The sequence below is a fragment of the Notolabrus celidotus genome, chromosome 13, assembly GCF_009762535.1.
Source record: "Notolabrus celidotus isolate fNotCel1 chromosome 13, fNotCel1.pri, whole genome shotgun sequence".
Classification (NCBI taxonomy): Eukaryota; Metazoa; Chordata; class Actinopteri; order Labriformes; family Labridae; genus Notolabrus; species Notolabrus celidotus.
This window is the reverse complement of record NC_048284.1, coordinates 10,845,950-10,858,531: the sequence shown is the minus strand read 5'-3', so window position 1 is coordinate 10,858,531 and position 12,582 is coordinate 10,845,950. Positions and strand designations below refer to the sequence as shown.

The 12,582-nt window shown below is 39.3% G+C and overlaps 1 protein-coding gene across 2 annotated transcripts in view; it reads right to left on the bottom strand.

Moving 5' to 3' along the window:
• map3k5 (mitogen-activated protein kinase kinase kinase 5) overlaps positions 1–12,582 on the bottom strand; it is a 107,551-nt gene that overhangs the window by 33,607 nt on the left and 61,362 nt on the right. The window contains exons 8-12 of one of the 2 annotated variants that reach the window (XM_034699804.1): positions 11,017–11,129; positions 8,410–8,569; positions 5,601–5,754; positions 5,395–5,502; positions 2,863–2,915 (exon numbers count right to left, since the gene is read on the bottom strand). In XM_034699804.1, coding sequence (XP_034555695.1) covers positions 2,863–2,915; positions 5,395–5,502; positions 5,601–5,754; positions 8,410–8,569; positions 11,017–11,129 — 588 coding nt within the window. The remainder of the gene's footprint in view (positions 1–2,862; positions 2,916–5,394; positions 5,503–5,600; positions 5,755–8,409; positions 8,570–11,016; positions 11,130–12,582) is intronic. The other variant, XM_034699806.1, reaches the window with a different exon arrangement.

Here is a 12,582-nt window from a genome sequence, read left to right as displayed (position 1 = left end):
CGTCATGAAAGACCTTTTCTCACATCAAGGTCAGCAAAAGCCTGACCATGATATTTTCTCATATCACCTATTGTTTTAGAACTTGTTCACACACAACAGCTGGCACTTTTCAACTCATCAAGTCTCCCTTTAAGAAGACCATCAACATTTTAGACAGGAAACCTCTCAACTTCCATTATTGCAATATAGTCAGGAAGTATAATATTTTAAACATTGAACATTTTCAAACCTACACTGACATCTGTCTGGTTTTTAAAGTTTTAAATGGGCTTGCCCCTCCATCATTGCTCAACTTTATTAAAAAGAAAAACAATATGATAAATACTAGAGCACAAACTAGTGGGGTCTGTGATGTACCGAGACGAAAAACCACATTCAGCCAAATGGTAGTGTCTGTCAGAGGCACACAGTCCTGGAACAAACTACCAGGTGTCCACAGCTGAGCTGGAAATGATTATACATGCTTTTGTGTCATCTCACTTGGATTATTGTAATTCTCTCTTTACATGTCTTAGCAATGCATCCTTGAACCGCCTACAAGTGATCCAAAATGCTGTTGCTAAGCTGTTGACCAAATCGTCTAGGAGATCTCATGTTACACCGATCCTCATTTCTTTGCACTGGCTTCCAGTTAAATGCAGGATCCAGTTTAAAATTCTTGTTGTTATGTACAGAGCGCTCAATGGTCAGGCTCCGGTCTACATTAGGGAGCTGCTGAAGCCTTATAACTCCAGCAGGACTCTGAGGTCCTCTGATCAGGATTTATTGGTTGTGCCTCGTACCAGGTTAAAAACTAAAGGAGACTGAGCTTTCCAGGTTGTTGGTCCTAAACTCTGGTACAGTCTCCGTCTGGAACTGAGAACTGTGGACACTGTTGACAAGTTCAAAAAGCAGTTGAAGACCTATCTGTTTAGACTTGCCTTTGTTTAATCAGTCTGTTTTTTATGTCATGTTTTTGTATTTATTTGCAATCTCTGTTTTGCCTTTTAATGTTTTTCTATTGTTGATGTTGCAAAACACCTTGTGACCTCTGTTCTTGAGAGGTTCTCTATAAATAAATCTTACTTACTTACTTACTTACTTACCAGCTCACATTAGGGAGCTTGAGAACTAACGTACCTTTAAAAAAAACACTTAAACATTGATTAAAAACAAACCAGTCATGTACTCATGAATAATCTGTTTTCTCACTTGATGCCCGTTCCCGGGGGCTTTGGCCTCACCCTCCATCCTGTTTTTATAATGCCACAAACATTTTGTATGTAAATTCTGTTTGTAAGTCAGTTTGTGTAGTGTCCTGTTAACTGTTTTGTGACATCCTGTCATTTTAAAACTTGTTGTTTTATGTTTTATGCGAGTACCTGCCTTAGGACAACAGATGAGATTTAGCTATTGTGCTAACTCCGGCATATTTACATTGAGGCATACTGATTAAATGCTGATTAATGTGCATTGTCCTAATCAAATAAACTCACATTAAATTAAATAGCAGCTGAAGTTAACCCAGAGACAGTTGAAGGTATTGCATTTTGCTTTAATTTGATGCACAATGCTGATAGCTATGGTGGTTATGTCTACGCCTTTACAAGAAAATATTTTGCAACATGTATTGCATTTCTCCTCCTCCTCCTCCTCATTTTTTAATTTGGTAAAAAGTAGTCAAACTTTGGATCTCTTTGCACGCCCAGCCATCCTTGCAAGTAAATGACCACCAGAGTTCTTTTTTGTGTGTTTTGAAGCTTGTCTGCTGGAAATTCTGATTTATTCAAAAACGTAATCAGACAATGACAGTGATTTGAAACAACCTAACTCGACTCAAGAAATAGTGTCATGACTTTCATGTTGTTAAAAATGGGGAACTGATCCCCATCTTTGATAGGCACAGACAAAAGGTATACAGCGTTACGAATGATAAGTTCTTTAAGCCTCCTCTTCTTTTCCTTTCTTTTCTGTTTACACAGACTTGTTTTCATGGAGGAATAAGGAAAGGGTTAAGTCATGCTACTCTAGGTTTTCAAATAGTTTATGCTGCACACAGGGGAGGTGCTTGGTCTCCTTTAAATGACATCACAAGACTGAGGTGAGGGGTTGCAGCTGTGATGTGATGAGGATGTCAACTTGGATAATTACGAGACTCTGCAACCGAGAACCAGTCTTTATCTTTTAAATTTAACCCAATCAAATAAAAAAAGGAGCCTGAACTCATTGACGCAGCCTGGGCTCGCCACTCACCGCCGCATTGTCCAGAGCAGCCTGGCAGACCAGCGTGCAAGTTAGCTAAACCAGTCTCATGTTTCCATTCATGAAAACCAGTCCCTTCCTTTCAATCTCAATACCCTTTTTCTATGATTCACTCTTCAGGTCAGGGCTGACTTTTATACCTCTTTTACACTAGGAGCAGTCCGTAACAACAGAAATACATATATATTTATACACAGTTTATGATAGTCTTCAAGATTGTTAGTATATCAATGTTAATATATTGTAATATTTCAGTCTTGTTTGCTGTCAGTATTCCATTTGTTGTTTGTAAGATCATTATGCAGACTTCTTCAAAAAGAGCTTGTAATATTAATGACACTTAAAATGTTCTGTTAAATTGTGAATCTTAAAGTAATCTTGGTACTTTGAGCTCGGTGAGAGTAGAGAAATATAATAAAATAATAATAACAAAGAGTCATGATATCTCTGTGATCTGATAAATGGCTCTGATAACTTTGACAATTGGACCTTGACAATTTTCCTCTGATCCACTGTCTGATGATGAATTGAAAACGTTCACCCTCTGGACACAGGTGTGAGGTCTCTGTCTCATCACTCATCTGTAATACAAGTATGTCGTTAAAGACAGCAGGCACTGACCTGACACCTCGCACTGATGTGGCGCTGAAGTTCCACTCATGAATCCCCTTCTGCTGTAGGAAAGAAAGAAACAGATATCATCACTGCTCTGGGTGGAGGCTCAATCAAAGTGTCCCCTGTGGAAGAGACTGCACTGATTGATTATAGCAGACTGATAACAATATCACAGAGGTGGCATGTGTTGATTGAATCTACAGCTATAAAAATACATTAGCGGTTTTATTAGATTGGTCGTCGCACTTGAATTAAATCAAAATAAGTCAGAGGAGCTGATACAGCAGATTTACAGGGATCACTTTTAGTGTGCAGGCTCTTTCACTTATAAGCTGCTGTTCAGAAAGCAAAAATATGCTACAATATGAAAAAACAAAAATTTGGATGATAAACAACACCTCATGTCAGGAAACAGCAGTCCATTATCTCTGCATCGAGTCTTACCAAGGATGGAATCAGGAAATCTAACAATCATAATCCATCTCTGTTTTCATCAAATCTAAGTTTACTTAGTGTTTCATGATGTAAAACACCAGTATTTCTGCCATGTTCACACACAGCATTAGACAGAGCATGTTTGAGCTGAGCTAATGAATATTATATAATGTGGTTTAATGACCTGACAGCCAATCATAAACAAGCCTTTCCCTGTGGTAGTGATAATCTCTAAAAACACAAGATTCATTTCTTGCTAGAAAAAAACGTATTTGTTCATGTGAACATCTTTACATCAGATTCTGAGTATATTGGTCCAATATCTTTGTAGGTCTACTGACAAACATTTGAATGCTTTCCTGCTAACATACCATATTTGGTTTGGAATAGATTTGACCATATCGTAGCGTAGCACACTGTATCGTATGGTATCATATTGTAACGCATCATATCGTACCGTATTGTATTTTAACGTACCGTAACGTATGGTTTTGTACCGTATTGTATCGTAATTGCGGCGAGTCATTGCAATAAAGCAGTTTAATGTGTAAAACACTTTAGTCCAAGTGACAATGTATTGTATTGCATGTCATATCGTTTCGTATCATGGCTATTATTTGCAACATAGTTTCTCATTCTGTGCTGTTTGTTTAGCATTGTCCCACACACCTAAGGTTTAAACCAAGCGGCAACCTCCGGTCTCAAACTATGAAGCCCATGTGGAAGTGTTACAAACTGCAGCTCATCGAGAATCCGCTTGAGGCTGGCTGCAGAAACACCGGAAACTACATAAGACACCAATTCAAAAAAGACGATCTTTGCAGCATTAATAAACATGTTTACAGCCTGGTTCAAAAAATGGCTTGGCTCTAAGTAGCTAATTTCTCTATCGGCACACACTGTACAGGGGGTGAATTTTTTTTCTACTGCAACGGTTCAGAAGATATTGAAATTACGAGTTTTTGCCCAAATAAGGACATGAATGACTTGACTCCCAGACGGGAACACATAGCTGTTGGCTAAGAGGCTCAAACTCTGCCTCTTTACATCACACTCTGCCTGGTTGAGTTCCGCATTTCCAATATGGCTGCCGCTGTCGATTTGCTTCAAAACAGCGCTCAGGAACAGGCGGGAGACGTCACGGATACTATGTCCATATTTTATAAGATAAGATAGTCCTTTACTCATATTTTTATTATACAGTCTATGGTTTAAACCCAAACCATTCTCTTTTACAAAGTAGCAACCTCCAGTATTGATCAATGAAGCCGATGCCGAAGTGCAAAAAACTACAGTTCCTGAGGTGTCCACTTGGGGCTGGCACCAAATTCCCAGGAACTCCACTGACAACCATACTCAAATGCCCATTTTTACAGCAGAATTAAAAATGTCAGAGGAGCTCATTTGTGGGGATATGTTTAAAAAATACACTTATAACTCATCCTTTCTGATTATATCGAGACTCAAAGTTCTGCATATAGTAGCATAATTAACAGTATGACTGAACTGACTAATGGGTAGGCATGTTGTAGCTCTTGGCCAGGCTGCCAAATAAGGCAACCACTTCAGAAGGTATATAAAGATGGTAAATCAGTCTTTTGCTATATTGTATAACTCTGTAACACACACTAATCTGCCTCTGTGTATGACATGTGCAATAAAAGTAAAGCTGGCTTAATTAGGTTAGGTTTAAGGACAAAAGTACTTGAGTCAGTTAGAAAAAGATCATGGTTTGGGTAGAATTTTTTAGTCAGCTCTGACATTTTGTATTTTATTTATTGTTTTTGTCACTATGATGATAAACGCCATTTGTACCAGCCAATAACAGTACAGAAAGTCAAGATTGTGTTGGGACATTTAGTTATATCTTTCTCTTTAAGAAAGATCTGAAAGTGAAGCCACTAAGTCACGTAGTGCAGGTAAATTTAAGAGCAGAAGTGTAGAGTGGATGTTTTTATGACTTCTCCATCTATAGTTTGTTTCATCTCAGATTCAGGAGTGGATTACAACCGATAAAGGAATCTTTTAACTCCAGTTCAAACTATAAAACTTGACACAATTTGGAGGGACTGAAAAGGCAGGAAAAAGCAGACAGCAACCCACCTTGTCATCAGGGGCAACATGCCAGATAGACACCGTGTTGTCATCCACATCTTTGTTGATGGACAAATATGAAGGCTGGTAAACTTTTGTTGGCTCCAATATCAACACCTAGGAACAAGAAAAATGTGTCAATATTCCTTTAATAACTGTTCTCACCTGAGCTGCATAAAAGAGGTAAAGTGGTTCTTTGTTTTGCAGTTGCTCACAGGAAATCGGACGGAGGAGACGTCTTTCTTTGTGGCCTCCACCAGAAAGTCCATCCAGAAGTCCACCAGCTCCTGTTTGGGGGCCGGCTGCTCTGTGCCTGGTTTTTTAAATTGTTGGTAAATTAAGATCGTCTCCACAAGCGAGCGAAGATACCTAAAAAGCAAGCAAGGAGAGATTATATAAGAAAAACTGTAGACATTTAAAACCACCAGAATCCAACCCCTTATGTAAAAAGATGAAATTAACATTCAGCATCAACAGAAACTTATCTTGTGTTGTAAACAAAATAATGATCTGCATGTATACTCCATTGTTTTAACGCTTGAAAATAGATCCAGAAATATTACATAAACAAACTATTATCTGCTTGTGTTTCCATGCTGGCGCTCATTTTTCTCTGAAACATTCATGGAAACTTGATGAGTTTTCACAGCACAAAAACAAACACAGAACAGCAGGGTCTTAAGCATTGCAAAAAAAGAATAAGCAGCTGCAGACCGTTCACTGTGCTCCTCCACATGTTGAACATCTGGCACAGTCTCATACAATCTTGCAGAATTGATACAAATCACTGATAAAAAAAAAGATATTTTGATGAAGCTCTGCTTGTGGTGGAAAATTAAGCAAATCTGAAAAACTGTGTGTTATTTTTAAAGTGCCTGTTTGTGACTCCAGTTGAGAAAGCATCTCTCTCCACAGTGTGCTATGTGCATTAGTGATGTGTCATGATCAAAAGCTGCGGCTCTAAGAGTCGATGCTTTATAGTGAATCAGAAGAGCCGGCTTGCATCGAGAGAGAGCCGGCTCCCAGTTTTTACTTTCTCTGCTTAGCTCTCACAGTGCTCAGCCCCAACTCTGCTCACAGCAGAACTTTGTTTTGATTGATCAGCATGGCGGCCATCCGACCAATCACATGTGAGGATATAGGATATAGGTGATGGAGGGGAGGCTGTGTATCGTGGCTTCATATGTTGCTTCTGAGAGGGTTAGGGTTCTTCTCAAAGACAGGGCAAATTCTCACTGAGAGGAGAAATCGGATCAGCCCATCCAAGCTGAGGCATCTGATTTTTCTCAATGCCAACCTGAGGACATTAATAATGTTTGCTCCAGTTTGGTTCTGGTTCTGTTTGCTTGAGTTGGTTCTGGTTCTGTTTGCTTGAGTTTGGTTCTGGTTCTGTTTGCTTGAGTTTGGTTCTGGTTCTGTTTGATTGAATTTGGTTCTGGTTCTGTTTGCTTAATTTGGTGCTGTTTCTGTTTGCTTGAGTATGGTTCTGGTTCTGGTTCTGTTTGCTTGGTTCTGGTTCTGGTTCTGTTTGCTTGAGTTTGGTTCTGGTTCTGTTTGCGTGAGTTGGTTCTGCTTGCTTGAGTTTGGTTCTGGTTCTGTTTGCTTGAGTTTGGTTCTGGTTCTGTTTGCTTAATTGGGTGCTGTTTCTGTTTGCTTGAGTTTGTTTCTGGTTCTGGTTCTGTTTGCTTGGTTCTGGTTCTGGTTGTGTTTGCTTGAGTTTGGTTCTGGTTCTGTTTGCTTGAATTTGGCTCTGTTTCTGTTTGCTTAAGTTACCCTAACCCTAATTTGAACCCTAACCCCAAACATAACCCTAAACTTAACCCTAAACCTAATCCTAACCCTAACCCTAACCCTAACCTTAATCCTAACCCTAACCCTAACCGTAATCATAACCCTAACCCTAACCCTAATCCTAACCCTAACCCTAACCCTAATCATAACCCTAACCCTAATCCTAACCCTAATCATAACCCTAACCCTAATCCTAATCATAAACCTAACCCTAACCCTAATCCTAACCCTAATCATAACCCTAACCCTAATCATAACCCTAACCCTAACCCTAACCATAACCCTAACCGTAATCATAACCCTAACCCTAATCCTAACCCTAACCCTAATCATAACCCTTATCATAACCCTAACCCTAATCATAACCCTAACCCTAACCCTAATCATAACCCTAACCCTAATCATAACCCTAACCCTAATCCTAACCCTAATCATAACCCTAACCCTAATCATAACCTTAACCCTAATCATAACCCTAACCCTAATCATAACCCTAACCCTAATCATAACCCTAACCCTAATCCTAACCCTAACCCTAACCCTAATCCTAATCATAATCACAACCCTAATCATAACCTTAACCCTAATCATAACCCTAACCCTAATCATAACCCTAACCCTAACCCTAATCCTAATCCTAATCACAACCCTAATCATAACCCTAACCTTAATCCTAACCCTAACCCTAAACATGTAGGGGGCGTTGTCTCAATAGACCTGCAGTAAGCAGTGTTGCTATGTGCATGTGATTGAGGACTAGCATAGATATTCAACTTTACTTAAATGAATTCTGGTTGTTTTAGTCAGGATTATGCTAAAATATATTTTCCCCAACTATATTTAAGTTCCCTATTAAGAGCCAACCTTCAATTTAGTAAATTCCTGTTTCATTCCCGTTAATTCCCATGGAAAGTTTCTAACTTTGAAAATTCCCGGAATTTTGCAACCCTACCCTCCACAGAGTAGATTGTTAGTATTCTTGCACATTTTAGACTTTTATCTAAATGTTACATCAGGCTTGTATATTCATCAAACCCACATAAAGACAGGAGAGCTGTTCAGTGTGAGCTCTCTGTGATGTCTCTATGCAGGATCAACCAAATGCTGGTGACAATAAGCCCCAGATGGCCACTGTGGTTTGAAGGCTAACCAGTGCACACAGATGGTGAAGGATGCTGTCTAAAATGCTGCTTTTGGCATTCTTAATATGAGGACTACTTGTCGTGCTCTCACCAGATGGGGGCCTTGAGTTTGAAGAGTTTCTCCGTGGCCTGGATGACCCTGGTGTTATCACAGGCCAGGATGCTGGCGCCCAGGAAGAAGCCCACATCCCAATAGCTCTGCAGCTTGTCCAGACTGCCTTTCTTCCCCAACAGGCTGCTCAGCTTCACTCCTAAAAAAAAAAAGAGTTAAAAGTAAGATAAGCCAGCCAAAGACAAGATAGTTACTTGTTGCATTAAAGTTTAGGTTTGTTATTTCCCATTCAAAGCTAACAGAGATAACACTGGTGTGGGGTCTAGGGATGGGATTAGCACAGAGGTAAGAGACGAAGGGTGGGGCAGAGTCAGAAGCTGCAGGCTGATTCCCAGGACTGTTTGCTCTGTTTCTCACATTCCTGAGCTCCCCTGAGCCTCAGATTTCAGGAGATGATTTGGATCAAAGCCTGAACAGCATGCTTGCTCACAAAACAGTAAGAAATCATATTACGTATGATCAGACTATTGTGGTAATAAAGGGTATTCTGTGTTACAGCAGATTTAATCAATATTCTTACGTTGTGAGCATAAAGTGGCTGGGTTTTCTTAAAGAGCCAGGAGTGCATTGACACAAACTCTGCAGGTCCTCTGAGCTCTTTGGGTCTTCATAGCTTCTTTTGGTACTCATTGTGGTGTTTTGACTGCAGCAGATCATATTTCTTCAGTCAAACAAACTTGGAAACCTTACTCTATTTCACCTTTCCAAGATCTAACTGCAGGCAGACAAAGTTAACAAATGCATAGTGAGCACAGAGGGGTGGGAAAAATATATTGTTGTTCAACTTCAGACTCATAATCCCCATGGGTCTGTTGGAAAAGTCCTTCTTGGTTAGGAAGGCCTCTTGTAGAGAGAAGAACTGATAAGATTTATGATAAGCATGCCCTCCCTCAGTGACATATACAGCTCCCGCTGTATCAGCAGAGCCAGGAACATCCTGAAGGACACTACTTACCCCGGTTTCCACCTCTTTGACCTGTTGTCCTCTGGCAGACGCTACAGGTCTATACGGTCCAGAACCAACAGACTAAGGGACAGCTTCTTCCCCAAAGCTGTCACCATACTCAACTCAAACCTGCACTGACATAACCTGGACTGATGACACTTTCCCCCGTACAATAACTACCTCCACTCTCTGCTCAATATTCGTTATTCATTTATTTATTAATTCAACCACCCTGCACTGATATCTTGTCTTGCCCTTTTTGTCTTGTCTTTGTTTTCTTTGTGCAACAACATCTACCTCTTGTGTTGTTATATTATATTGTGTGTGCACTTTAAAGGAGCTGCTCTCCCAAATTTCATTTGTACTATGTACAATGACAATAAAGGCTTTCAATTCAATTCAATTCAATTCAATTCAATTCAATTCAATTCAATTCAATTCAATTCAATTCAATTCAATTCAATTCAATAAGAGCTGTTTGAATTATATAAATTAAGAGAAAGGAGTTTCATTGCTTCCTTTATTATCTCCTTTAGCGTAGGATACGCCGGACCATCCTTTACCAAAGGAGAAAAGATAAAAACGACCCACAATTCTTTGAGTCAATCATATTCAAAGTGATACGCCTCTCAGTCGTGCATAACAACAAGCAATTAACAGCATGACAGCAGCTGATTTGAAGTCATTTTCACTACGTTTAACAATTATTTTCATGTAATCAAACTTTCAATCCATGACGATAGTTATGAGAAGAGAGGAGTGAGCAGAGCGACATTCTCAGCGTGACAGACATTTCACTTCACCTTTAGTAACTTACATCACTTCTTTAATTCCAATCTCCAATTAATCAATCAATCAATTATTCAAAGAGTATCGGTGTCATTACTTTGATGTAAGTCATACTTTTTTGTAGTCCATCTGCAGTAGATTGTAGCTCTTACACGGCAGTCTGACATGACATCAGTAACACAATGTAAGAGCAGTCGGACTGTGTAATTACTGCAGTTATCTGATCCTTTTTCCCTCATTACGCCTTTCCTTAACCCTGTGACGTATTCCAGCGAGGTCAAGGAAAGGTGGTTAGGGTATCGCAAAGGCGGCACATTTTTGGACAATTGAAACCAAAAACGTTAACTAGCTTTTTTTGTTTATGAATCCAGAGGAATGATCAAATATTGTGAGTTTCTAAATAAACTACTACTACTAAAATTCCGGTAGTCACTATACTCTGAGCTCAGTTTTAACCTTCAACAGCGCAAAACTTAGCAGCTTAAAGCTCCAATAGCTACTTGGTATTTGTTTCTGCTATGTGGTGCTTAAAAGATACCATAGAGCAGGCATACTACCATTGTAAAACAAGTTGATGAGAGCGACGGCAGAAGGCAAAGTTTTGTGATGTAAAACCAAAACAATGAGCTGAAAGACAATAAAACCCTGCGTAGACTTCAGACGTTTTCTTTGGTTTCCATCATTAGTGACTCCTTGTACATTAAATATAATCAGATTTTTCATTTAAAATAAGATTAAAATACTTATTTCCACAATAAAAGCTTTTTCTTTGTAATTTCCATTGGATGGATTTTTGGTCAATAAGGACTTTTGTTGATCAAGGACAGACATCAAGTCTAGCGTCTACTCACCCACTTTGCGAAGCTCAAACGATGTGTCAAACTGGTGTCCGGCTGCCAGGAGCAGAACAGCATAGTTGATACCAGAGTGTAGTGTTGGCTCTGACTCAAACCCCTTTTTAAACCTGTGAGGAGAAGACAAGATGATGACTCTAATAAACATCATCCTCAAAGATATGCGTCATATCAAATCCCAAGTAACCCTGAGATAACTGAAGGCTCTGCTGCTTCCTGAGACACTTCAAGTTAGAGAAAACAATAACCGCCATATTGATTGGGGACCACAGAACAACAAACCATAACTGCGAGTTCCTTCTCCAAATAAGAAATGTCATTTATGTAATGAACAATCTGCTGAGCTGAGGGGAGGGCTGTGATCGTTATTAGTGTTCCTCTGCCAAGTTGCGACACGGATCTGAAAACAATCACCAGATGGGAGCGTGATAATGTAGGCAGCATATTCAACAGAGAGAGAGATATGAGATCTAAAGAGCAATTAGTCGATGGAGGAAATCAGATGCCTGTTATTAAGTCCGCTTCTGCTAGCTATTGTTAGCTCCAGTGTGCTGACATGACAGCCAGACTTTGGGGGGATGGCAAACTAGCAGAGCCATGGGATTTTCACCAGAACCTACTCAAGTCCGATATTCAACAGGATGCTGGAAACCTTCGACAAGTGTCTAATTTTGTGCTGAGTCATTAGCATCTAGCAGAACCTGCACGTTTTTCAGCAGCTCTATCATACAGTGAACATGAAGCCGTGTCATACAAAGAACTTTCAAGGTATAGATCAGGACTGAACAGAAGAACGCATGTTCAAACAAACAAAAAAGTTTGAATTAATAATTACAAATTGTGTTTAACAACTGACTACTATAATCTATTATTATAAACACATCGGTAGGATTCTATAATTGAGATTAACATTCAATTCAATTCTATTTGAATTAGTTATTGATTCTGGATGAGAATGATGTAAAGTTAATACACTACACTAAAACGTGTTCTTGTCCTGATCTGGACTTTAAGCCAACTGTTGAAACTCAGTTTAAATTCTAAGCCATTAATTCTTATTCTATGAGTAGTTTCTGAAAAATAAAGACAGTCCTATTTCAAGAAAAATCCTCTTTGTGTTTTGGTCTTACCGTCCTAAATTCATCTCACATATATTTTTATTTTCTTTATTAAACCATGCAGAATCTTTAGAAAGCACAACAGATGGAGAACTGTCTCCACCCTGCTTTGTATTAAGTGTTTAGCTACACTAAAAGTTCCCACACTGTGTTCACATCTGTGGGAATGGAAAGCGGTGCAGGTTTGAGCCTCTGCAGACGTCTGAAGTCCTCTGAGGCCTGATTGACGCAAAAAGCTCGTTACAATTACCATTCCCATAAACACCAGGTAGTCTACCTACCTGACCTTTTATATTGAACCTATTACACTCCAGGCCCCTTTGATTATGACTTTTTCTGTCTCTTACATCATCTAATTTAAACCTCACAGAACAGGAACCTCTGCATTTTGTTCTCATAATTTTGCACATTTGCATAAAGGTGTAACAACTTGTGCTGTGTTGGA